At 40.9% G+C, this 26,949-nt stretch overlaps 3 protein-coding genes across 3 annotated transcripts; 1 reads left to right on the plus strand and 2 right to left on the minus strand.

The window, feature by feature from the left end:
* Positions 1-653: 653 nt before the first annotated feature.
* On the minus strand, positions 654-4,196 carry AK88_02278 (uncharacterized protein; the record flags this gene model as incomplete). Its single annotated transcript, XM_012479909.1, has 1 exon — positions 654-4,196. The coding sequence occupies one exon, from the start codon at positions 4,194-4,196 to the stop codon at positions 654-656; it is 3,543 nt and encodes a 1,180-aa protein (XP_012335332.1).
* A 2,023-nt stretch (positions 4,197-6,219) lies between these two features.
* AK88_02279 (uncharacterized protein) lies at positions 6,220-11,952 on the plus strand (the record flags this gene model as incomplete). Its single annotated transcript, XM_012479910.1, has 6 exons — positions 6,220-9,999; positions 10,191-10,493; positions 10,640-10,993; positions 11,101-11,283; positions 11,485-11,609; positions 11,739-11,952. 6 exons carry the CDS (start codon positions 6,220-6,222, stop codon positions 11,950-11,952), a joined length of 4,959 nt encoding a protein of 1,652 aa, XP_012335333.1.
* A 177-nt stretch (positions 11,953-12,129) lies between these two features.
* On the minus strand, positions 12,130-25,906 carry AK88_02280 (uncharacterized protein; the record flags this gene model as incomplete). Its single annotated transcript, XM_012479911.1, has 6 exons — positions 12,130-12,174; positions 12,404-12,483; positions 12,820-12,934; positions 13,074-15,672; positions 15,786-17,703; positions 17,812-25,906. 6 exons carry the CDS (start codon positions 25,904-25,906, stop codon positions 12,130-12,132), a joined length of 12,852 nt encoding a protein of 4,283 aa, XP_012335334.1.
* Positions 25,907-26,949: the final 1,043 nt, after the last annotated feature.

The raw sequence follows: 26,949 nt of genomic DNA on the forward strand, positions 1-26,949 counted from the left end.
TTTTTTTATGAAGCTTTAAATCCCTTTTGATTCACCAAATGGTGTATACCTCCAGTGCGCTCTTTGTTTTTCCCAACCAGCTCCCTATCACTTTATTCCTTGTCAAATTCAACAAGAACCATTTGGCCAATGCAATCTATTTTTAATAATCCCAACTGAGTATATCACCTCCGTTGTGGAGAACTCTACTAATAGGTGTTCTGAATTGTGTCACGTGGGATGTCTGCGCAACTGTGCAAAATGAAATGGCCGAACGGGGCGCATAATATAATAAGGTTACAATATTTTATGGCGCGAATTTGGTGAGACGGTAAATGTGTAGACAGCTCACCGTGCAGGTGTTACATATGGGAGAAAAGAAAAAAAAAACATCATCTTAACCCTGTGGACACAAACTGTTCGCGAAAAATGCACATGCATTTGGCTGCGCGTTTTTCTCGCCCACAGCGGTTGTTTTTTCCCTATGTGAATGTGGGAGGCAAATATTAAAAAGCCTTCCACACCAAAAAAAAAAAAATCACGCGGGTACAAAGACAACTATATATATATATATATATATATATATATATATATATATATATATATATATATATACACGCACACGTGTGTGTGTGCGCATGATGGCGGGTACTTCACATACACCCAAATGGGTTTTACATAATGTCAAAGTAAACGAGCCGGTTGAGTTTGCTCAGCTTGGCGTAAATTTGCGACGAGTGCTTCCTGTTTTTTTTTTTCAGCAGTGTGATATTTTTCCGGATAAGAACAGCATGGTCAGTAATCATGATGAGAAAGTCGTTGTCATTTTTCTTTGTCATGTCATACAATTTAAAGCCTAGGAATTCGTCCGGGTTTGTTGTTTGCGGGGATGTTTGATCCGTATCCCCTTTGCTCATGTGGGGGGAGGGTGCCTGACTGTCTTTTTCCACGTCATCCTCCTTTCCCACTTGTGCCTGTTCGTCCTGCATAACCGCAGCCTTTTTGGCTCGCTTAAACTTCATAATTTTGTACCCTTTTCCCTTTTTCTTCTGCACTTTGAGTTCCTCCAAGTTGATCATTTTTCCATGCCCACCTTTGGAAAGAAATATGATTTGAAAATTCTTCACATTTTTTTCATCGTTCTCATACGCCAAGAGATCCACAACTTTGTCGTTTTTGCACAAATTGATACACTTGTTCCCTAAAGAATTTTTTTTCGATATTTTAAAATTGAAGAGAGGGAATTGAATTATGTGTCCACTAGCCGTTCCAACAATGCAGTTGTCAGTAAAATTGCAGTAGCTGAAATGGATATCTTTTTTGTTTTTAAAAAGTCTGATTCCTTTTTTTTTTTTTTTTAAAAAGACATCATTGTTTATAACTTTCATTTTTCCATTTTCACTGCACACGATGAGGTATTTTTTGTTTTCCTCAAACTTGGTCATCCCGGTGATACTCTTTGAACAGTGGATCACTTGATTGATTGGCGTCCCCTTGGAGTCGTAGGACGAAGTTTGCAAATCACACACGTTCAGGATGTAAGCTTTGTTCTGGCTATCCGTTAGCAGCAGTTTATCTTTGTTTCTGCACAAAATGCTTTTCTTTACTTTGTAGCAGTTGGTTGAGTTGGCAGTGGTAGACTTAGTAGTGGAGGTTTCTTCCCCCCCATTTAGGGTTACGTCGGATGCTTCCCCTGGTGTGGCTCCACCCTTCAGGCGCTTCTCCTCATTCTCCTTCAAAATGTACTTCACATTGGACAACTTGATAATATTGTTCTGGTGATTTTTCAACTTCTCTGCAATTTTTATCTTCTTGACATACCCTCCGTAGGTGATTAGGACAAGCACATGATCGTTGTTATAAACATTTTTTACGTCCGTGTGTATGGAGTCGATGTAGGTATGCCTGTAGTTTGCCAAGGGGTCTGTCTTTTTCGTTCCCTTTTGCATGCCTTCCACGAGGGGTGCGGCCTCTACGTCATACACTCTTCTTTGTTTCTTCCCCTTGGGCACTTCATCCAAATCTGCGTCGTTTTGCAAAATTTCGCTTTCTTGTTTTGACTCCTGCACATCCCCTCCATTCTCAGATGGGTCATCGCTCTGGGGGGTAGCTTGTGGCATGAAGTGTTCCTTAAAATGTTGGCTTCGCGCTGGTGGGTTTATATAAACGTACTTATACTTAACACTCTGAGGGGGTGCGAATTTTGCTACGCTGCTGGTACCATATTTATTTTTTATATAGACCAGTTGGTCAATGATAAGGCGCTTTATTTTATTCACATTGGCGATGAGGTCTCGGTTCTCCTGCATGCGAGCCAAAATATTTTCCTTGTGAGTGGCAAAATCAACATTCTTAATGTTAACCAGTTTTTGTATCTTCATAGAAAGGATATGCTGAATCTGATAATCATTAAGTTGGAAATTTTTTTTAAAAAAATTTTTTATTTCTTCAATGTTTTGGTTTTTTTGGAGAAAGGAAATAATTTCGAGAATTTTTTTTTGTATGAGTATGTACAGCTCTATAATGTGAAGTTGTTTTAGTAAGTTTTGATTTTTTATGGTCAAATTATTTCTGATAAATTTTATGCGATTTTCGCACCACAGTTGAAGGAAGGACTTTAATGAAAATTGCGTGTAACTATTTTCATGACCAATGCACACAAAATTGCAGTGGTATGTAACTTGCATTTGTGTGTACTTAAAAATGAAGGACACAAAATCATTTATTTGTTCCACTTGGCTGTTTTTTCTCAACTCCAGTACAATTCGCATATCTTCCTTTTCACTTTCGTCTCTTATTTTTTGTAAAATATTTTCATGTTCATTTTTTTTTTCATTCAAAATGTTAATCATATTTTCGATCAGTTCATTTGGCTTCACATTTGGGGGTAAATTTTTTATTACTAACTTTTTACTTCCCCTGGTGTCTAAATCTTCTGAATTTAAATTAGCCAAGTGATTTACATGGGTGACGTAAGCTTTGTCATTTTTCGTGTACTCCAAAAACACGTTGCTTCTAATTTCGATGTTTCCCTTTCCTGTTTGATATACATTTTGTAATTCATTCGGTTTGCTTATAATAATTCCTCCAGTGGAAAAGTCGGGCCCTTTTATTATAGCGGCTAATTGATCTTCCTTAATACTTGGGTCGAGTAAAAAGCTAATGGTGCAGTTGATCACATCTACTAAGTTGTGGCAGGGGATATTACTCAATATACTCACTGCAATTCCGGAGCATCCATTAATGAGTAGGAGTGGGACTTTGCTACACAACACCTTGGGCTCTACTTCATTACCATCAAAATTTCTCACGTACTCTATGTTCTCATCATTTATTTCTTCCAAAAGTATATCGTAACAAAAGTTTGAAACTTTAGCTTCTGTATAACGCATAGCCGCTGCATTGTATTCCACTGACCCGAAGTTCCCGTACCCATTGATTAGCAAATTGCTATTGTGATGCCTTTGTGCTAATCGAACCAACGCATCGTACACACTTTTATCTCCATGTGGGTGATACTTGCCAATAACCTCTCCCACAATTCTGGCGCACTTTTTATAACTGCTCTTTTCAGCGCCTTTATTTATTTCGTACATGCTCCATATGATCCTCCTCTGCACTGTTTTTAGACCATCGCGATAATCACATAGACACCTGTTTAGGATTAAAAAGTTGGCATAAGACAGAAAGTTTTTTGACAACAGTTCGCAAATTTCTACGTCGTAATATTCGCCCTTTATTCTTTTTATGCTTTCGTCCACTTGGTCTTTTATCCCTTTCATGTTGCCACCTCCTGCAGAGCTACTTCTCTTCGTTTTGTCCATCCGCGTGGGGGATTCTTCACTTGAATCGTTGCTCACAGTTGATGTTGGCCCCCCCTTCGATTCGACCGTCTCTCCATCTGCCTTCCCCTGGGCGCTGCCCTTCCTCGCGAGCAGCAGGGATGGCCTCACGCACGTGCGAACATTTTGCCCATCACCACTTCTCCCTGTACTGCTTTTTCTATGGCCGCTCAAAACGCTTCTCCCCTTGATCTCCCCCTTCCTCACCCCCGAATACCCATTGTGTATAAAAAGAGGGGCACTACTTTTGGGGGGGGTCCAAATGGGGACTAATTTCTCCCTTTTCTCACTTCTCACAAAAAAAATACTCAAGTCGCGGACAGGGAAAAACAGTTCTGCTACGAGGACGAAGAAGAGGGAACATATGAACCACATAATAATGCTACGCACCTGAGGGGGTGCGCCGTTGCCTGTCTCTACTTGTGCATAATGCGGTGTGCGACGTCCGCGTAAGACTACCCGTTAAGTGGGGGGGTTGGAAGTGTATGCGGGTGCCAGGCCTCCTCGGACACTGCGCCGACGATCCTACAAAGGTAACATATGCAAGAATACGTATGCATACGTATATGCATATGTACACATGCTCCCTCTTACATTAGGCGCCCTTCCGTGTGATAAACGCATCAGACAAACGTGCGCCTGTAGAAAAGAAGCATGCGCGTTCAAGCCTTCAGCACATTTAAGTTCATTTTTTTTATTTTGCCTTGCTCTTTAAACTTTTTTTTCTTTTTTTATTTTTGCCTTATTTTAATTTGATGAATTGTTCACCCACAAATGTATAACGTTAGAGGCGTGTATCTTTTCTTTTCCTTTTCGCTCCTCTGAACGGGAAAAATGCGCAAAAGTGAGAAAAAGGAAAAATAACAAATGACTAAAGGGCCACAAATGCCCACGCGCCGATGCAACACACTAGCGCAAAAATAGAAGATTATAGTTTGGATAGGTTCTTTCCCTTCGTGCTGGCTGGCACGCTTTTGCGACTCCTCAAGCACGGTGCGTACGGCACCTACGTAGAAAACGTGTACATATTAATATTTACAAGCGTGATGCCATACCAAAAATACAACATTTATATTTTTCATAACATGCGAACTTAAACAGTTGCCTGGGTGCCCTTTTTACACGCTCAACAGGTGTATTGTTTAGCTAATCTTCCTTGCCGCGCGGGGGCAAAAATGAGAAAAAAAGGAATGGACTGGTGCAGGGAAAATTTTCCTTGCAAATTTATTGCCCCTCGGTGGATCTTCCAAAAAAAAAAAAAAAAATATATGAAGCATGCATAAACAGTGTGAAGTAAAAAAATGCGAAAAATGTTCCAAAAAAAAAAAAAATGGGAAAAAAATCCTTTTTTTCAATAACATGTCGGGCGTTATGTATATTTTGCGAAGATGCAGAAATTAAAACATTTCTGTTACTTTTTTGTGATACCTGATTTTTGTTAAAAGCGTTACCCAATAAACGCACAAGTTAATGAGCGAATGTTGACGCCATATCGCTTTTTCATGTGACCAATCCATAGTTTTTACTGTTTGGATGCAAATGCGCAAACATGTTTAAATAAAATAAACATAATAATATGTTTATTTCTTTCCGATCATATGTAAGCGCATAATACTGTTCCTCTTTTTTTTTTTTTTTTTTTTTTTTTTTCCTTTTCCTTGTCACATATTTGTGAATACGGATATAATATATAACCGCTCTGGAGGAAGGCGGCTTATAAATGACCGAGTTGAGGAACGCCTGCAGAAGATACAAACATACTAGAAAAAACGAGGCCATTGAAAACTCAAACTGGTTTTGATTCTCTCTCATGTGTCAACTGGGAGATTTTTCTTTCCAACCACGAATTGTTAAGAGGATCACGTGGTCGCCCATTTTTCGCTGCCCCTGTTGAAGATTCGTCCCCGCTTCCCCTACATTAGGGAAAATTGCAGAACAGAAATATTTGATATATTTTTGTCGGCGAGGAAAACATATTCAGTGGTACACGTGCGCAGCGCGAAGTGAGAATAGGTCATCCCCTTTTTTTGGAGCCTCCCAACCGTTTAACATGATGAATAGCAGGGCAGGTTATTTCCCCCTGTTATTTTAGTACGCCTATTTGTGAGACAACCGACAGGTGGGAAGCATACGCCAAGAGGGGGAGTGGCATAAGGCACGCGGCAGAAGAGACTCAACGGAAGTGACGCGGTTAGAAAGCTTATTCCCTTGAATCGGCACCCCAGACGAGGCCTCCGCATTTCCCGCCATAAGAGCATACGCCAGCAACGCGGAGTCGAACGTGGACGAACAGCTCCGTACGCAAAGGCATATCAGCAACGCAGAAGCTTAACGGCTCAGTGACTTCCCGTCCTAGGGCTTCGTATCATCCCTGAAGAACCCCCTACATGAAGGCAAGATGGTGGACGACGAGGAGCTGAAGAGGCTGCGGTTCATTCTGAGCAAAAAGGTGGGGAGAATAAAATACTTTTTTTCGTACACATTATACAAATTATTCAGCCATTTTTATAACAAGAAAAATAAAAAGCGAGAAAGGTTTGTAAATATACACGGAAGAACGAGCCCAAAATTTTTTTGTGACAACAAAATTAGGAGCACAAAGTACACAGTGCTCTCATTTATTCCTCTCTTTTTATTTTACCAGTTCTCGGATTTTTTGAATTTATTTTATTTGTGTGTTTCTTTGCTACAAATCATTCCAATATTCAACACGGGTTATGTGTTCACCTTTGTGGCTCCATTAGTGTTCATCCTCTTTGTAAGTTTAATAAATGAAGTGGTTGACGATTTGAAGAGGTTTATAAAGGATCTTGAGAATAACAACGAAATTTATTACACCCTTTTGGAAAACGGCAATTTCGAAAAAATATACTCGAAGGATATAAAAGTAGGAGATATTATTTTGATAAAATCCAAGCAGAGAGCTCCAGCGGACTGTATTTTGTTACGTAATTTAAGTAAAAATGAAGAATATAATTTTAAAGTAGAGAAGAAGAAATTTTTCGGCAGCTTAAAATGGAATAAAAACACCAACGTGTACAACAAAATTAACAAAAACTACTACCATTTTAATAAAAATATTGATAACGAACTGATTGATGATCGATGTAACGAATCAAATAACAACTTGAGTGAAACGAGCAATCATCTTCTCTTTAGTGAAAATGAAAAATCACTAAATGGAGGAAAAGAGAAAAAATATGTTTTAAAAGACAAGTCCGAGAAAAGTGGCCATAAAAATGATATGAACGATTCAGGCGAATTAGGTCATTTTGAAAAGAAAAAAAAAAAGAAGAAGAAGAAGAAAAAGAAATTAAAAAATAAATATATAAAAAACACAGACGCAGGTGAATCGAACGAAACGGCCAATTATACATACGTCAAAACGGACAAAATTGATGGAGAAACGGACTGGAAAATTAAGTACCCAATAAGTATCTTCCAAAATTTAAAAAAGTTGAAAGATTTCTTCTCCATAGACATTTTGTTCATCCTGGAACAGCCCAAAAATGATATTTACAAAATTGAGGGGTCTTTCGTTATATTCAAGTACAACCCGAATGGTGATTTCCAGAAGGAGGAGAACAACAACACGCTCGGAATGAACGACCACCAGATGATGAATTATCCGTTCGACATGATCAAAGACGGAGAGATTGACTTGGAGCACGGTGGTCGCGGCGGATTGGCCAAGGGGGGCGAACCCGGCGCGCCGCCACATGAAGAGGAGGACGACGATGATGACGATGATGAAGATGACGATGAAGATGACGAGGATGATGATGAGGAGGACGACGATGATGATTATGAAGAGGAGGACGAGAAGAAGGACCACGGAGAGAATGAACGTCGAAAAGAACTCGAATTGGAAAACGTTGCCAACGACCAAGAACAAGAAATCCATCATAAGGGCTATGTAAATTTAGCGGAAAATGACACAAACTACGTGTATAGCACTAACAAGAAGGAAAAAAAGAAGAACCAAGAAGTGGTGAAGTTTACTGACGTGGAAAAGGGAGCAGCTGGAGCAGCAGGATCAGGTGTTGCTATGTCAGATCGAAACAGAGGAGTCATGGAAAACTATAACTGCTCAAAAAATAATGGAACAAATAATGGAAATTATGTTAGCGAAACTAGCATGTGTAGTGTATTTAATAATGAAGATAATTTCAATTTTTATAATGTCCATTATAGAAAAAAATTAACATACGACAATTTTATTTTGTTCAACTCTGTGATTACGAGTTCGGATGTGCTTTGTTTGGTGATTTACACTGGAAGTGATACCAGAGTGAATATGAGTACACAGATTAGCAAAATCAAAAGAGGAATGATAGACAATAAATTGAATGTGATAACGTTATTTTTGTTTCTCATTTTGGCGTTGTTTTCCATGTACATGTGTTCCGTAAAGTTGAATAATTTGTGGTACTTGAATTTTGTTCGTTTCGTTTTGCTCTTCTCTTCGGTTATCCCCATATCGTTAAGTGTCAATTTAAATATCGCTAAAATATACTACACATTGGTGATTCAGAAGGACAAGGAAATCGAAACGACGATCATAAAGAACAGTGCAATTATTGAAAACTTTGGTGATGTCGATTATATATTCACAGACAAGACAGGAACACTAACAGAAAATGTAATGGTCCTCAAAGTTATACATATAGGCTTGGACGTCATTCATGCGGAAAATGAGAAGAATAATATGTTACAGGGAAGTATGGAAAATAAAGGGAAAGGAAATTTCAACAAACATATGCTATCGTATGACATGGATGGCTTAAACGAAGATGTGGATGCTTCTTCCATGTACTTAGGATCGAACTACTCTAAAAACGATCGAAGGAATAAACACAATGGAAACAAAAGTGGAAATTACATGTCCTTTAATTACGACATGGAGAATGGAAGAAATAAAAATGAACTTTCAACCTTGAGACAACTGGGCAAAACAGTGAACCCAATGGATCGCATCAATATGTTACACGATGAGGAAAACATTGATGAAGAAAATTTGGACTATGATAATTTTGATTATGGAAATTTTAATGAACATTCCACAGGGTCCAAGTCAGGGTTTTCTCAAGGCAGCTATCGAAATGTAAATATGAAATCGTTCAAGCAGAACAGCTTGGCTCTGAGTACGAATGTGTCAGCGGGACCTTGGGGTCAGAGACGAAACGACATGCATAAGAAGAATTCAGTGCACATGGAGAAGAAGAATAAAGTCGAGCAAATGGTGGACGAATTTTTAAAGTACAAGTCGGACCCTCTAGATTATTACAATGACAATGTGGAGGATGTAGAGTTTTTAAAGAAGCACCGAGTGTTCCAGACCTTTTTGTCCTTCCTCATATGTAACAATATTAGGACTCTGGCCAAGGAGAGCAGCAACACGGGTGGTGCTGGTGCAGCAAGTGCAAGCGGAGGTGCTAGCGGTAGTGGAAATGGCAATGCAAACGGTGCAGGTACTAAGGAAAAGGACAAGGCAAAGAAGAAAAAAGATCAAAAGGAATCAGACACTCAGAAAAATTTTTATTATATATTAAAAGTGAATCGAAAGAATAAAAAGGAAAATAAAACGAAGAAAGAAAAGCATATGGATAGTACCAGTACAGCTTTTTCTTATGACAAGAAAAATGTCGAATCTAACAGCTCCGAAGATTCTGAAACTTTCTCCCACTCGGATGTCAGTTATCAATGTTCCTCTCCAGACGAGTTGGCCTTCCTCAAATATGCTACCAACTGTGGGTTCATTTTGAAGAAGAAAACTGCTAGCAGGATAGAAATAAACTATAAAAATCTTGTCATGGAGTACGACATTTTGCTACACATTCCATTCTCTTCGGAGACCAAGCGAATGAGTGTTTTCGTGCGCAACGTGAAGAACAGGAACATTTATTTCTTTATTAAAGGGGCGGATAATATATTAATAAAGAAGTGTCATGAGAAGTATAAAACATTCATTTATGAGGAGAGTGACCACCTGTCGAACTTGGGTCTGCGTGTCCTTGTGCATGGCTTTTTAAACATAGAGGAGCAGTTCTTCCATACCTTCTCCAATTTATACAACAAGAATAAGGACGTCAAGGGGCAGCTCGAGAATATTTTGGACTACGTCGAGAAAAACATTAAAGTTCTGGCCATAACGGGTGTGGAGGACAAGTTGCAGGAGGTGAGTTGAGCTGAGCAGTAGTCTATGCCGGCGTCGGCTGGCAGGTTGCCTGTCGCATGTGTTATGACTATAACGTTCTGTTGACTTTATTTTATGTTCCCCATTCGTTATCGCCCCCTCTACACGCATATATGTATATAGGCACGCATGCACACACATATATACACGTATGCAAATGTTCACTCTTGCAGGGTGTCGGAAAGACCATCGAGATGTTGTACAACAGTGGCATCAAGGTGTGGGTGCTGACAGGAGACAAAATCGAAACAGCCATTTGCATTTGCAAGAATGCTAACATTAAAAAGAAGAAGCATAACATATACATTTTCAGGCACGAAAATATTAAGAGTACATCAAACCTTATACGAGACTTTAACTCCATCTTAAGCAATATCGATTCGTATGTCCTCTTCTTTGATAATATTATAATTCAGAACTGCATCAAGTACATTCCTAATGCCTTCGTCGATTTCGCGGCGAACGCAAGGGCAGTGGTAGGCCATATATGCACACATATATATATGTGTATAATCCTGTGTGTCGCTATGACACCGATTGATTTGTGCACTTTGCTCTTTTTTCCACTCCACTGCTTTCATTTTTTTCTCACGCGTATTTTTTGTCTCGCCCTGTTCCATAGGTCTGCTGCAGGTGCAGTCCCATTGAGAAGAAAGAAATAGCGGTCCTGATCAAAACCATTAAGAGGAAGAAAATTTTGTGTATCGGGGATGGAGGAAATGACGTAGCAATGATCCAGTCAGCGGATATTGGAATTGGTGTCTTGGGAAAAGAAGGAAAACAAGTTGTGAACGACAGTGATATAATTGTTTCGAAATTTAAAAATATAAAGAAGCTCATTTTGTATTATGGAAACAACACGTTTTTGCAGACCTCATCCCTCTGCTCTTTCCTCATTCACAGAGGATTCGTGCTCACCTACCTGCAATTTATTTACAGCTACATTTTTTTCAGCATACCGGTGTCGATCTTTCAGGTGAGTTTTACGCTGGAGATGTTTACCCCGATCGCATTTTTCCCACCGCTTTTTTTCCCATCACATTTTTCTCATCTCAATTTTCCTATAACGTTTTTTCCCCGCAGGGATGGTTGCAAATTGGCTACACCACATATTACACGACGGCGCCATTCCTGTCGCTGCTGTTGGACGTGAAGATAAAAAAAAATTTGATATACCTCTACCCCGAGATATACAAAAATAAGAAGCACAAGCGGAAGCTCGATTTGAAGTCCTTCTTCATCATCTTGTGGATCTCCATTTTTCAGGTATGTACCAAGAGGCGTTTCCCAGCGAGTGTGAAAAATGCGTGCGCGTAGAAAAATTAATGGCCGAGTTGACCACTCCACTAGGGCATTAGAAATGGGAAGAATTCTTCCACGTGCCATGTAACCATTGCCTATGGAGGCATGCCACACGTTCATCATCCCTGTTCTACATCGCTCTTCACCACCTCCTTCCACCTGCAGGGAACCGTCGTCATGCTTGGGGCACTGAAGCTGTTCAACGACAATTACAATAACCTCATTAACATATCCTTTTCGTCTCTCATCCTGTTGGAGATAATGAACATTCACTTGGAGGTCGAGTCATGGTAAGTGGCCGGGCCACAGTTGACTGCGCACGTACATATATGTACGCATACGTATGCACACATGCGCGTGTATATATATATATATGTGCGTGCACACTTATGTGGTGAACCGTTCCTCCTCCCCTGCAGGCACCCGCTGATGATATCAGCCAACATATGCTCCTTCATCGTGTACATCTTTTCGATGTTCATTTTGAGGAATTATTTTGATATCATGCAAATTATGTCCGTTATGTTTTGGTACAAGGTTATTTTGATCGTGTTGTTTGCCTGGCTGCCGTTCTTCATAATTAAAAAGGTAAAGAATATTTTAACGCCCTCCCAGTTTTTCAAGCTCGCGTGAGGTGAACACAGAAGCGGCCACTTTTTTTAGAGTTACGAAGTTTAGCAAATTACACACGCGGTACAAAAGGGTTGTCAAGGTTTTGAAGCCTTCACAGGGGATAGGTACATACAAATTGTGGGCAAAAAAAAAAAAAAAAAAAAAAAAAAAGCGATACAACTCGAGGAAGACTGCGCTTTACAAACAAAACCGAAAGAATATACCTTCCACTTCTTTGCAAGCCTGTAAAATGGACAAGTTGTAAAGGGATTCACGCAACGTTGTGTATGCGCAATGTTGTCACAACGTTTAACGCGTCCATGTTGGAAGGGCTTAGTCGTGGAAAGGCCCAGTGTTGCACAGACAATCAGAACCATTTGCAAAAGCCCCAATTTCTGTGCATTTTTTTTGAAAACGATGGGGAAAAAAAAATAAAGAAAAGGCGAAGAAGACAAGTTTGGAATGTACTTACCGTAATTAAGTCGTTGGATGGACATCCCAAGTAGGAGCTGAAGGCCTTGATGAGCAGGCACATCATTGTGCTGAGGTGCTCTGTAGAATGGGGGGAGTGTAAAAAATGGGGGTGCGATGAAGGTACCCGCAAGTGTGCAACTGCATCGGCGGTTGTGTTAATGTCATTATTACATGTACACATGTGTGTGCACCTTTTTTTTTGCATAATGCATCATATGATTTGCACGCTCTTGCACTTTTTTCTCATTTTTAAAAAGCTCCGCTTGCTGCATGACGTGGGGCAGCACGGCGGCGCAACCTTCTCGATATTTCTTTGCAGGCCGCACGGCGTACAGTGTGTCTGCATGCCGTATTTTTTTTTTTTTTTTCGCTCTCTCTTTTTTTTTCTCTTTTTTTTTTCTCTCCACGCCGAACCTAAGTTCCTTGACAAAGTTTTACAATATAAAGGGATAAACGCATTTGCCGAGTGGTAATTAAAATTTTTTAAGTAAGACGTATTTTGGTGGGTCAGGATAGAGCTGTATCCGGCCTGTAGGGGGGAAAAAGATGAAGGAGGGAAGGGAGCGTTGGATATGCATAACAAATGGGGAGCATTATTGGGGACATGTGTGTGCGGAAGCAATGGTCACAGCTGAAGTGATAACATGCGAATGATCGGTCCGCCTTACCATGATGAACAAATCCACGTCGTTGGGGCAGACGAGCATGTTGTCTCCAACCCAGGGAAAGGAATGCTTATACTTGCTCGAGATGTGTCTCTGCTTGGCATTTTTTATGAACAACTTGTTTCTCTTATAAATTTGCACAACTTTTCTGACCTCCTTATCGTAGGGATAAATATCATTGGAGATTGTATTAACGATTAAATTATTTCCGTTGAACAGTTTGTTCATATGAATATATTTTTTTTTTCTTACATATTTTTTTGTAAATTTTCCCCAAATGTTTTTATACATGGAGCATTTATAATCATACAGAAGGAAATTATTTTTCTTGTCATAAATAGCGTAGGATGTCCGTTTTGCATTTTTATCGTATTCCATTTTTTTGATCAATTTTTTATATACCTTTTTAAGTTTCTTATCATTTTTGGTCATATATTTTGAAATTGCATTTTTGTTCAGAGGAAAAAATAAATTATCATCGATGATTTTTGGATCAGCTGCGGATGGAGTATTGTCATTTTTTATGTCCCTTTTTTTATGTGTTTCCTTTTCCACTTTGTTAATTTCACTCTGCTCATCAAAGATATACACTGGTTTGTGAAGGTAGAATGAGCACACTGTGTAGGAATCCTGGTGCAAATCATTTTCTTCACTCTCGGCATTGCTGTCGTAGTAGTCGTCGGAGAATACAGAAATTGTACTTTCTTCTTCATGGTTAATGTGTTCTTCATTTGTCTCTTCCATGTCTATCACATCCTTTTGTTCTGTTTGTACATTCTCCAACAGGTTTTCGTCCTCCCAATATGGGTTCAGCATGCTCCTTATGTTATCCTCTTCTTCGTGGGCGTCACTTTCCCCGCCACCCAGATGATCGGATTGGCGGTCACTTTGGAGATCATTTTGGGGGTCATTGTCGAGATGATTTTGGAGGTCATTTTGGAGATCGCTTTCACTTCCAGCCCGTTCGCCAGGAAAAGGCGCCTCGGCCCCGCCAGACGAAAAAAGTTCATCATTCAGGCAAAAGAATTCGTCCACCTGCGATCTGCCTTCACTGCCTTCTCTGGGCGTAACTGGAAAGGGGTCACCTCGAGCGGAGTCTAGCACACCTGCTTCTTCTCCCTTGTCCAGCACACCTACTTCTTCCCCCTGGTCGAGGATACCTACTGTTTCCCCCGCCAGCTTCTCCTCCCCCCCTGGACCTGCCAAATAATTATCCCTAAATTTGTCCGTGTAAAAAATGTCGATAAATTCGTTCAAAACACTTTTGTCATAAGGCTCCGAGTAGTAGCTTGTGTGCGTGGAAAATTCTTTGTACACGATGTAATTAAATTCCAAGGGGGTCTTCTTTATGTATTTGCCATATGTGATGGAGTCATTTTTTAAAAGAATTTCGTTATTGAGCGAGTTTAAAATAATGTTGTACAGGTTGATTGTTTCTGAGGGTGTTGAGAAAGGCTGCGCGATTTCCGTGTCCAGGTGTTTGCGCAAGCACTTGTCATATATGCGCTTGGCTCCCTTGGAGGGCATACTCTTTTGGGGGCGACTTGCGCGCTTGAAGCAACGACCTCGTGTGAAGCGATTACCGCCCTTGCCAACCTTGTGGACGCCCATCTTGCGCACACCCATTTGGTTCATGCTCGGGTTGTGGCTCCTACTAAAGAAACTTGCACTTCGGCTCTCGTTCCAACTTGCGCTATGACTCGCGGCGACGCTCATGTTCTGGCTCCAGTTGCGGCTGGCAACACTACCTGCCACGTGGGAACCTCCGTACAGGTCACTCTGGCTGTCGTCCCGCTGACCTTGCTCCACGCAGAGGTTGAACATCTCCAACTGCTGCTCGCTGAGGCAGTCGTTTGTATCTCTATCGTTCGGTGCGGGGATGTTCTGTGTGAGCGTGCTGTCTGCTCTTCCCGCCATTTCAACAATATTTTCCGTTACCGCTTCGCCCTTATGTGTGTCTTTTGCTCTGGAGTGGCCAGACCCTGCCGCTGGTTTAGAAGCCTGTTCCCCCTGCCCAATGACCGAAAGGATATTCGTCTCGTCATCTCCAAACAGGTAGTATTTCATGTTGGACTGATCCTCCGTCTCGATGTGCACAAGTTGCTCGCTGTGGGAACGATCTGGCGGAAGGTCAGCAAAACGTTTGGACACAGATGATGGTCTACTGTCCAACTTCCTCTCCACAAGAATCTGCTGTTGCCGTTGTCTTCGTTTCTTTGCCCCCCGTTCTACTGGCCGCAGTGCAAGGACATTGGGAATGGTGGACAAGAAGTTAAAATTTCGAGCACGTTGCAGGAAACCCTCGCTCTCATTATCTTCATCGTCTTCAATGATGTTTTGTTTGGACAAAATTTCATTCATTTCACTTGAAAAAAACATATCTCTTGAGTCCTGATTCTGTTTCCCCTCGTTTCGCATTGTGTTTTCAAAAAGGGCGATGTTTCGCATTTCACGGCTCCGCTTGGAAAAGGCACCACTGTCCCTACGATTGATCTTTTTAAAAAAATTATTTATTTTATCATCATGGATGTTGTTTTTCTCATCGTCAGCAAATTTGATGGTCGCTTTGATGTAAGTCTCCGTCACAGAATTGTCGAAATGGCTGGAGTTTTTTTTTTTTTTTTTTTTTTTTTTTTTTTTTTTTTTCCATTTATGTTTGAAGTGGTCATTTCGCGTTTGCTTTCCTCCTCATCTGGGGGGAATATTTCTCCTGACTCCATCCGTGACAGGTCAAGGGGGTCTGGGATTTCGCTAAATTGGTTTTGATACAACCCCAACACATCTGGGTCCATCTCTGACGAGTTCTGACCAATCTGAGCTCTGTCCAGCCTCATATCTGCTACGTGTGGGGAGATATGATCCTGCTTATCCCGTTCCTGGTTAACAGCCTTGAAGTCTCTCTTGGTATTCTCCACAGACAACACTGTGTGAAGCGTGTTAATGTAGCTGCATAAAGACAATTTAAAATTAGTACACAAAAGTTCAATGTCCTTTGAGTAGTATATACTTCCTAGCAAGGAAAATGGATTAACGTAGAATCCTCTAAAGCGTAACAAATGGAAAATATTTTCTGAGCTTTTTTGTTTTCTTATATTTTTGAAGATCTCTTTAATTGTGCTCACATCGCAGGAAGACAAAAATTGCAGCATGTGGCTGTCTACGTTCAGGTAGTTCAAATAATTTGCTGTTTTTATAAAAAGTGAGGGGAAATACCTTATGGAGAAAAGGTACATGATTCTGGGCACATGACTCATTGGGTAGACCAGACAAGAAAAAAAAAAGTAGGTGTACTTGCCCGTGCGCACAACATTCTGTACGTATTTTACCTTATGTATTTGTTTCTTCTGCACATGCTGATAAATCTTTTTATTTTTTTTTTTTATGTAATCGTTTTTTAACCTCAAGGTGAAGCTGTTTACATTGGGTCGAAATTCAAAATGGGAATTTTTGTTCAGGCTGTAATTTATTAGGGACTCTTCATACTTATCACCTTTGGCTACCTCCGCTGCTAGCGATTCGTCGTTCGCGTTGAAGAAGGTGTTGTCGTTGTAGATGCAAATGTGCGGTTCTGCATGCAAGCGTCTTCCCCAGGTGTTGCAGTTTTCTGCTAGCTTCCCTTTTCTCATCACTCCACTGAAGAGACGCCCATTTTTGTCACCGTTAATTATGCTTGGGTCTTTTTCCTCTGCCTTGTAAGAAGCATACACCCCAGATGAACCACCCATTATCGCCCCATCATACTCGTAGTGTTTATTATGAATGAGCAAAAAGGGGTCATACATGTTGAGGTTGCTATACCACTCGAATAAGCGCCTGTAAAATGGTGCCCCACAAATATCCCTATCATCCAATTGGCTCAAACAGCTACTCAGCTTACTAAACACGTTCGCAAATATTCTATAACACTCGTTTACGATGATGGCATTACTGCGACTACGTTGTGATTGTTTAAAAAAGGATGTGCATCTGTTAACATCACAAGACTCTTTTTTTTCCATAGCTATATTGAGTTGAATTTGATTTTTTTTAAAAAATTTTTTAAGATCATGATATGTTTTGTTTTTTCTCAATTGGTGGAGGGGATACATGGAATCGGTTTTGTACGAGTCGACATCTGTTGAGAGGTAGAGGAATTCGTCTTCCCCTGTGGGGGCGTCCTTTGGGTCGTTTTCGTGGGGGTCTCTTCGGCCGTGATCTGTTTCGCGGGGGTGATTGTTCCCCCCTTGTGGGTGCACCTGTGGGGCGTCGCCCCCATTCGAAACATTCATGTTGAGTTTGACCAAAATGTCGTGAACGAAGTCACATAGCTCCTCTTTTAAATCCTCCTTGGGGAACATCTCAGCCAATCGCTTCTCCAGGTAGCTAATAAGGTACCCATCTAAGGGGACAGTACACAAGAGGTAGTTCAAATTTGTAAACAATTTAGAATGAATCGAGCTGATGGAATCTATCGCTTCTACAACGTTTTCTTTATTGTGAGCACTTGGCATTTCAAGGGTAACTATCGATTTGATTGGGTCTTCTTTGGGTAGAATGCTATATGGCAATTTGTTTATCATTGAATCCATTTGGTGAATCGTTGATGTTAAGACGTTGCTCTTTGTGTATAACTTTTTGTGTGCGCTGTATTTTACTATTTTGGGGAGGGGGTGTGCAGAGGAGGAAGTTTTCTTTGTTACTTTTTTCCTCCCTTTTTTGGTTTGCTGTGCACGCGGTGGAGCGAGGGGCAGCGAGCACAAACTTCCATTCGTTATGCCGTTCTTGGTGCCATACGTTATGCCGTTCGTGGTGCCATACGTTGTGCCGCTCGAGGACCCATTCGCAGTGCCGCCCCTGATACCGTTTCTCATTTTGTAAAATTTCCTCTCAATTTTCTCCTCCAAGTTGGCATGAAAACGGTCCACATTTTTGATCAAAATGAGTTGCCTATTGTTGTTGATAAAATTGTCGAGAATGATGGAGTAGGCGATCGTCTGCAGCGGGGTTATCACTTCGGAAGTTCGTCTCACCTGAGGTCCTCTCCACTTTCGCTTATATTCTCTTGAAGGATTTTCTCCATTACGGTTGCAGATTTGCCCAATCTGTGCCGGTGGAACATGTCTACCCCCCTGCCATACGTCATTAATAACTGTTTCATTTGCTAGATTGAAGAAAATGATTTTATTAAAGAGGAGCTCATTTGTATTCGAAACGGGGCATCGCAAGCGCTTCGCAAATTTTGTGTAACTTTGAGAGAGGTCTACCAACTTGAGCCATTTCGTGCCGTCAACAGATTCCCATTTTTTGTTCCTCTGCAGGGGCAATGTGGATTGAAATTGCTCTTCACACCAGATGGAGGTGCTATTCGATTTTTCTCCATCTGGGGGAGGACAATTTTGCAAAATATTTTTTTTTTCACCAAAATGAGAGGGACTGTTGCAGGAACAGGGGTCACAGATGGAGACGAATATGCCTCCCTCGGATCCCAAAAATGTGTTCCTGCTTCCACGAAGAATAAACTTAAACAGTTGGACATAATTTATAATTTTATTCTTCATGATGACTGAATTTTTATTCGATTTTTTGTTCCTTCTTAAGAGGCCAGGTAGGAAAGAATAGAGTACCCGTCTTGCTAAATAATTATTGGTGTATAATTCGCTCCGTGATAAAAGGTTCTTTTTGAACAAGTTGGTGCAGTAACTTAGGTAGTAAAGGAGAAATACATCTCGGGGATGTGTGATTATTCTCCTCATTTTTTTTAAATATTTAAAAAGCTTAACGATATGATAGGATGCTGTGTCAGGTTCTATGTCGTAGCAAGTGCTCTGAAAAATGCGGGACCCTGCATCTTCATTCTGTGACCACTCCAACTGGTTGCACGCCTGCCCTTGCACATCCACCATCACTTTATACTTTAAAATGTCGCACAGCTGTGTGTTATTTAGAACACGGTAATTTTTCCTCATGACGAAATCGATGCAGTCGTGTATCACGTCCGATCTGTCATGGTGGAGGAAGTAGACGCTGCTGTCTTTGGTCCAGTTGGATGCAGCCCTGTTGTCACAGAAGAGGTAGGGTACTCTCGTTTTTTCCTGTTGCATATTTAGTGTTAGGGTTAGGTATTTGGAAATAATGCGATGTGCGTTTCTGCGCCGTTTGGGTGAGCAAATAATAGGGTAATTCCCTCCTCTGTTGGCTCCTTTACTTGTTCGTATATGCAATCCTTCATGGGAGGGACTTACGGACAACACCGTCACGACATCGCCCATGCTAGACAAGCCACATCTGTCAATCGCTTCGTAGTACTGGTCGAGAAAAGGGGCATAGTTTTTTCTTACCAGCCTCAAGGTGCCCTCAAAGCTGAGGCTAAAAAAGTTCACATGCCTAACTGTTATGTGAAACAGCGTTTTCCGTGTAGGAGGGAAAAGATACGAATGAATATAATCATTAAACATGTAGCTATTCCTAATGCTATTATGTAGTGCATTTCGTGCCTGTCTCATTTTTCTCTTCAGCGTCCTTTTAACCATCTCAAGGTTGAAGACATTCTTCAGCATATTATTGAGGTATTCATAATAACCGCCATAAAACAAGTTAGACAAATGAGCAAAATATTCATTTTTTTTACTAACTTCTGCACTGTCTGGTTTCTTCCTATAATATATAAGGGTACAATTGTTAACAGAAAATGCACCTGGAGTAAATTTGAATTGGTAAGGAATTTTACACTTCACTCCATATACGGCACTAAGGAGCTCAAAGACGAAGAATAATTTTTTTATATTATGAGAAATTTTTTTTTTTTTTTTTCTGTACTTGTTTCTGAAAAAACAATTAAACTGTTCTGCAGGCATGTATTCCTTACGCTTCATGATGAGGAGAAAATAATCCACCATGTTTATAATTTGAGTGAAACATTTGAAGAATTCATTCATGGTATGTTTTATCTGGTAATATAAAAAGAGAATGTGGTACACGTTCCATGTACAGGTGACAAATACGTTTAGCGTATCTACCATGAAGTGGAAGTCGGGCAGAAGATGCAAAATGGTGTTGTACTCGTACATGACGTAGCGGAAGAAAACAATTTCATATCTCTTTGAATGTATTAAATGTCTTTGTTTAATTATTTGTAACTTAGCATCTGTCACCCCTGTTGCGTCCTCTCCACCCATATCATTGCTCTGTTTTTTCAGAGCGCGGTAGAGCTTTTTTTCCCTCCGCGCAAGGCTATTCGCTCTTATGAAGTGCTCCACCGTTTCGTCGTTGAAGTTTACAAAATGGTCTTCGTCCTTCCCATCATGCTTCGCGCTGGGGCGGCTATCCATATCGATACCATCCCCTATGCCTGCCTGACCACTTGCGTCTTTTTCTCCCCCCTTAGCTGCGTCCCCCCTGAAGAGATCCTCGTCTACATTTGACATGAAGCTCCCGGATGGGTTCTTCCCCCAATGGGAGTACTCACGTGTACCTTGCCCTCCCCAACATGATACCATTTTGAGCAGAGCAAACCATTCGGAAGATTCTGCACGGAGTACATTGTGTGCTTCTGCCTCGTGGGGGGATAGCCCACACTCGACCATCATCCTACCCATGGCGTTATAAAAAAGTATCTTCTTCATGTCGAAATTAAAATGGTCTACATGTTGAGGGCAGTAGCTTAAGCAAAGGGTTCGGAATAGCCTCTCTTTCAATTGATTCACTTTTCTCTCAAGAGGGGACACCCTTCTTGGGGGGGCATCTAACAACCCCTTGCAACAATACGGGTTCTGATATACAACCAACTCGCTTAAATCAACAACTGTTTTTTCTTTATGCCTACTTCTGTTCTTACCTGAACATGAAACATTTTGCAGAACCGTAAAAATATAAATGGGTGGCACGAGGTACTTATTGACTTTTAAATATTTTGGTTTACGACTCAGATTTTCTTGTTTGCTAATACGTTTTCTCTTCACATTTCCTGTGCTACCCTTGCGTGCAATGGGACGAGAACAGTTAGCTTGTGCCGCGATGTGAGACATGTACTGTTCTTCGTCGTCTGTCTCGTCTGAAGAACTACCTGCACGGCTAAGATTGCCCTGCAGCAGAGAGTCCAAGGTGGTGTCATCAGAAGAAAACCTTCTGTAGTTGAAAAACAATTTCATAATGCTGGGGATGGGCACAAAATAAAAATTGCTTTTCTGGGTGGACGCCTTAAAGTGTATTCTCCTAATAAGCACGTTGGGGTGTCTTTTCATTTTGGTTTTCCTTCCCTTCTGGCACGTCGCCCTTTCCATGGGGGCCTCCTCAAAAATGATCTCTCTGTGACATGCGACATAGGCACTGTCACAGTCGCTATCATCCTGAGATAAAAAACGTTCCAGTTCCTTCTCGCCAAGACCAGTTGCCCCTTCATCGCTGCTGCGGAGAAAAGACTCCTCGTCGGACACGTAGGTGAAGATGTCACTGTAGTGGTCATATGGGTAGTCGGCGTGGTTCTCTCCCATGGGGTCACCCATTAACTCTTCATCTATTAAACTTTCACCCACTAAGCTTCCATCCCCGAGCGGGGGGACCTCTTCCTCGCAGATGATTCCACCACGCTTTGCCCTTTTAGATTCTAGACCCCTTTTCGTGGAGTCCAGTTCCCCCAAGGGTGAGAATAACTTTCGCTTTCTTCTATCGGGTGGATTTGCTGAACTGATTGGCTGCTCTGTTTTGTCCGTTTTGTTCATAGCCCTTTTGCCTTCCCTTTCCCTACGGCACGTCCTTTTGAGTGCCGCTTTGACTTCGCTGTGGAGGGCCTTATCATCCAGGGGGGGTTCCCCCGCAGGTACGTCTCGGCCGTCCCACTTCTTTACCTGCTTAGTTCGGTGCTTCCCCCTACGGTGAGGGCGCTCTTGTAGGTCTGCCCCATTGTAGAGGTGCACCCCCTGCTGCAGGTGGCACTGGTAGTGGTTGGCTCGGTGGAAGCTCTCATATTTGTCCGGAACAAACATATTCTGAAAATTGAAAAAGTCTGAGTTCAGCATGGGGTAGTAAAACTTGCAGGCAGTCAACACACAAGCAGCTGCGATGCTATAAAACTTCTTCTTCTCCACGGAAAGGGAAAACCTCAAGGTAATAAAAAAGGTACAGATAAATTTTTGACGATAAAAGTAGTTCAATTTATTATAAACCTTATAATTGAGCTGTCCACTTTTCTTATGAATATATTTTTTTTTTTTTAAAATTTTTTTTTTAAGATAAAGCTCTTTTTTCATTAAATACAGAATGTATTTGTTAATTTCCTTTTCAGAGAACAGACACCTGTTTCTCTTCCGATAGAACATTTTGAAATCTCTAAGGATATGTTTGAATGAGTAAAAATTATTTAATTCATTATGCATATCGTCGTACTGATTGCTGTATACATTGAACAGGAATTTAAAAAATCTGTATTTGAAGATAATCATGTGAAGAAGCTTCATGGAATATATTTGCACGACATTAGGCAACTGAAATTTAAATACCAAGTCGTTGATTTGTCCATACAGATCTGTTATCAGAGTAGAGTTAAAGAGTTGAACATCCTTCACCCATTCGGCATTTCTAAACTTAGATAATAATTTATTGGCCATATTTAAATTTTTCCCATTTTTAAAGTATGTAATGGTGTGTAATTTATTTTTTGGGGGGCTTGCCTTAAGTTGGTATTCTTCTTCGTGTGTGAAATGTTTACTGGTGTGTTCATAATTATGCATGCATAAAAAGGGTACGCCATTTTTCAAATTTCTTAAAAAGAACGATTTTTTTATTTCAGAAAAATTTGTATTTTTTAAAGGGAAGGAAAAGAGAGAAGATTCATCCTTGTAAATTTTTTGTAGCAATTCAGGAACGTTATTAAAAACACGATAAAGATTGAAGATGTCCAAATTTATGTAGTTGGTGAGGTTGTGAGGCAGACACTGAATCTGCAACCTCTTCATGGAGTAGTACAGTAGGTAGAGGAGTAAGTCGAAGGAGAAGTTGTAGCAAAATTTGTAAGCTTCCTCGTCAATCAAATATTCTTTATAATCCTTTAGGAAAAAATTAATGTATTCTCCATAAACATGTTTTATCGTTATGGTTCTGAATCTATTTAGGTTTGAAATGTACAAGAAGTTTTCGTAAAGGCCATCAAAAATGTAAGAATCTATGAGGTATTTGTCAGGGATATATAACATTTTTTCATTTTCTGATTTAAAATTTTCTTCCTTTATTTGTTTTAATATACACTCCTTCACAAACAGATCAATTTTGCTATAATTTTTCTGTGTCTTCTTCAGCCCGTTGTCGTAGTAGTGCTTTTCTATTGTTATGTTTTTTTCCCTTTTGATATTATTTACGTGTTCCAGTTTCTTATACACCGTGTGTATGCTTGTGACGAGAGAGGCATTACTGGGGCCGCGCTTAACATGACCTATGTCTGACTTCTTCCTCCCCACTGCTGTCTCCATTTGGAGGAGAAGCGCACTTGCCTTGCTTCCACCCGAGGAAGGCACACCACTCCGGGATGGTGATACACCTTTTACGTCATACACTGGTGCAGCATCGCTTATTTCGTTTATGAGCGGGGACAGGTTGCCAAGCAGGTCTGTATCCTCTTCCCTTTCCTCTGGTCTATCTATAGCATTTTTACCCTCCTGAGCACCTCCCCCTTTTTTTTTGGTCTCTTTTTTCTGCTCATTTGTTGTTTCCATCCTTTCATCATCTGATAGAGTCCCAATGAGCACAGTGCGCTCGTTGCGCAGGACAGGCTTCCCGCTCGCTTTCAACAGTTCAATGTACTTTTGATAATTGTTCATAATTTTTTCTACATCCTCAGAGGAACGCTGGTGTTTCTTATTCGTTGCGGTTTCTTTTTTCAGCTGGTCATTTTTCAGCTCATCATTTTTCAGCTCATCATTTTTCAGCTCATCATTTTTCAGCATTTCGAGGAGGGCATTATGTTCGCTTCCCTCCTCCAACCCTTCTTCATATAACCCTTCAAGATGGTTGAACCCAAATTGGTCACCTGCTTCCACCTTACCGCCACTACTATCTGCATCATTGGGGCCATGGAACTCGGAGACCTCTCCTCCTAGGCTTACATTGTCCCTCAGAGACTCAACAATGGAGGACTGTTCTTCATCGCTATTTTGTAGCGGCGTTTTTTCGCGTTGGTCACCAGTTAACGGAACATCTAGAAACGACTGTTCCATTTTGAGCTCCTCGTGAAGGGGCGTCTCGTTCATTTCTAAACCGAAGCTATCACCTGATTCATCGTGCACTTGGGCAAGCTCGTCCAAGTGACTCTCCTGCTGGACGTGGTTCTCCTGGGCGCAGACGTCCTCCTTTGGGGGACTACCCTCACTCGTACCCCTCTCACTCGTACCCCTCTCACTCGTTCCCCTCTCACTGGTGGGGATGTATGGACCGGTGGGCAGCCCCAAGGAGGGGGGTAACAAATAATCATATTCCCCTTTGAATACTTGTATTATGTCGTAGAAGGACAAAAATTCAATGTCGCATTTTTTCCTCAATTCCTCATGGAAGTAATATAAAAAATCATGCTGGTATATTAAATCTATTACATTAGTGTGGTTAATTGATCTGTTCATATAATTTGTGGAGACATTGGAGTCGACTGGTCTGAACAATTTTTTATTTTTAAGTAACTGATTGATTATGAAAGAGGAGTGGAAGTGGTACACTCGTTCGGCTTGTGTGTAATTTTCATCTTGGGTGAAGTTTTCTGCATTTTTTGGGCCTTGGGTGTCTTGAGGGGTAGGGGGCCGGTCATTGCTGTCTAGCTGCCCCAAGGGGTCCACCTGGTCAATCTCGTCAAGGTGCCCAAACTGGTCAAACTCGGCCAAGTCCCCCAGGTTGAAAAGTTCATCCCCATCATCATCCCTCTCATATGCGTCGAAATGTTCGTAATTGTCGTTTAAACTTTTTGGCCTGGATGTTGCTTCCATGAGCTGATGATCAGAAAGCATGCCTTCCTCCCTCTTCCCGTGAGACGCATATCCTCCCCCTGCATGTGCACTGACATTTGAAATGGCAAAATTTTGATCTCCGTCCTGGTCAGGCTCTTCCTCCTGATTGTCCAACTTGGACTTTCGAATGTTATGAATTATTTCATTAATTTTTAAAAAGTCTTCCTTGTTTTTTTTTTCACTTTCCAATAGGGCAGTCTGTTTGTACAGATTTAACAATTTAAATTCTGACCTCCTATGGACTTCACTTTTTTTGGGGAGGAATTCCAGTGACTTACTCGTTTCGTTAATAATTTTCTTTTGTATGATGAAGAAGTAGGATAACTTACTGAGTCCAATTTTTTTAATTACATTTTTCATCACATGAATGACATTTCCCTTGTTCAAAATGTCCATAACAATATCTTTCAGTTTTTGTGCACGGATGACTTCGAAGACAGATTTAACTGAACCCTTCGCATCCCCCATAGGGACATACACATTTGTATTCATTATATTAACCTTTAATAAGTAGAACCAAATTTTTTTCACTTCATCATATAGGAGAGGAGGCAAATGATGTTCCGCCACAAAGACATACATAACGTTTAGTAGCACTTTTTGGTACTTTAAAAAGAATTCATCGTTTTCTTTAAAAACGTAATTTTTAATTTTGTTTACCAACTTATCATTCTTGTAGAGCTTTTTAAGAATTTCATAAAAGTCTTTCTCGAGATATTCTTTATCTACATGATCATCTAATTGGCGTTCTTCATAATCATCTTCGAATTGCTCCTGTTGAATTTCGCTTACGTAGTTACACTGGTTGCACACCACCTGGGCCTCTTCTATGCGGAAGCTCGTCGAGCCACATATTATACACTTGGCTTTTTCCATTTTGTTTTCCCGCCCATGTAGGTGGTCCACTTAGACGTGCGGGTTAAATTACATACACATATATACACATACATATGTATACATTTATGCGGCGGTGGGGGCAGTATTCCCTCTGCTATATGAACACGATGGCGCACACCACTTCTTCTATTGCTGCACCTTTTTAGGGCCAACCCTACTCGCTCTTCTCTAATTTATCTCCACACAGTATGAACAGGGATGTACACAAATGGGGCATGCTATTCTCCACAGTGTTGGCGATGAGCGAGTCCTCCGTGGTTCACACAAAATGGGACATGGGGGATCGACAACGTCCCCGCGCGCAAGAGTCACACGTGGCTTTATATACATATGCGCACAGCTTGACGACTTGAAGACTTTTTACACCCAAATGGGTTGTAAGTGTATAAACTGGGGGCATGGCAAAGGGCCAACTGCTCATTCTCCTCTCCCCCGATTTGTATTTTCCCAGCACCAGTGAAGTAGCACCATGGAAGCAGCACCAGAGGAGCGGAACGAAACTCAACGTAGAATTTCCCCCTCCGTGTGGATGCTACCCCCGTGTGTACCTCTCTACTATTCTGACTGCCAAGGCAAAAGGGACGAAGTCGCAGATTGTAGGATTTCCATTTGCCCTCTCTCGAGTGTTGCAAAATTGCGTAAATGTGAAAAAAATAAAAAAAAAATGAAAAGATGCAAATAAAATGAATACTTTTTTTTCTTTTTTTTTTGTTTTATTTTTTTTGCAAACTTCCCCCGTGGGGTTAAATGGCACATCTAGTTGTGTAAAAAATGGGGGAAAAAAGAAAACGAAGCCGGGAATTAACTCGAGCTTGTAGCAGAATATTGCGACGCACATTGTCAACTCCGGGGGCAGCACAGCCCAAAAAAGGGTTCGCACATGGGGCAGGCGTTTCAATGGGCTCTCATTTGCTCAACGGGTTGCATCAATCCAAAATTGATCACAAGAACAGCCGCACAACAAAAAAAAAAAAAAAAAAACAGAATACAACCCATGTGGGGTATATTGTTCGCTTAGTGTA

The sequence above is a fragment of the Plasmodium fragile genome, assembly GCF_000956335.1.
Source record: "Plasmodium fragile strain nilgiri unplaced genomic scaffold supercont1.22, whole genome shotgun sequence".
Lineage (NCBI taxonomy): Eukaryota > Apicomplexa > Aconoidasida > Haemosporida > Plasmodiidae > Plasmodium > Plasmodium fragile.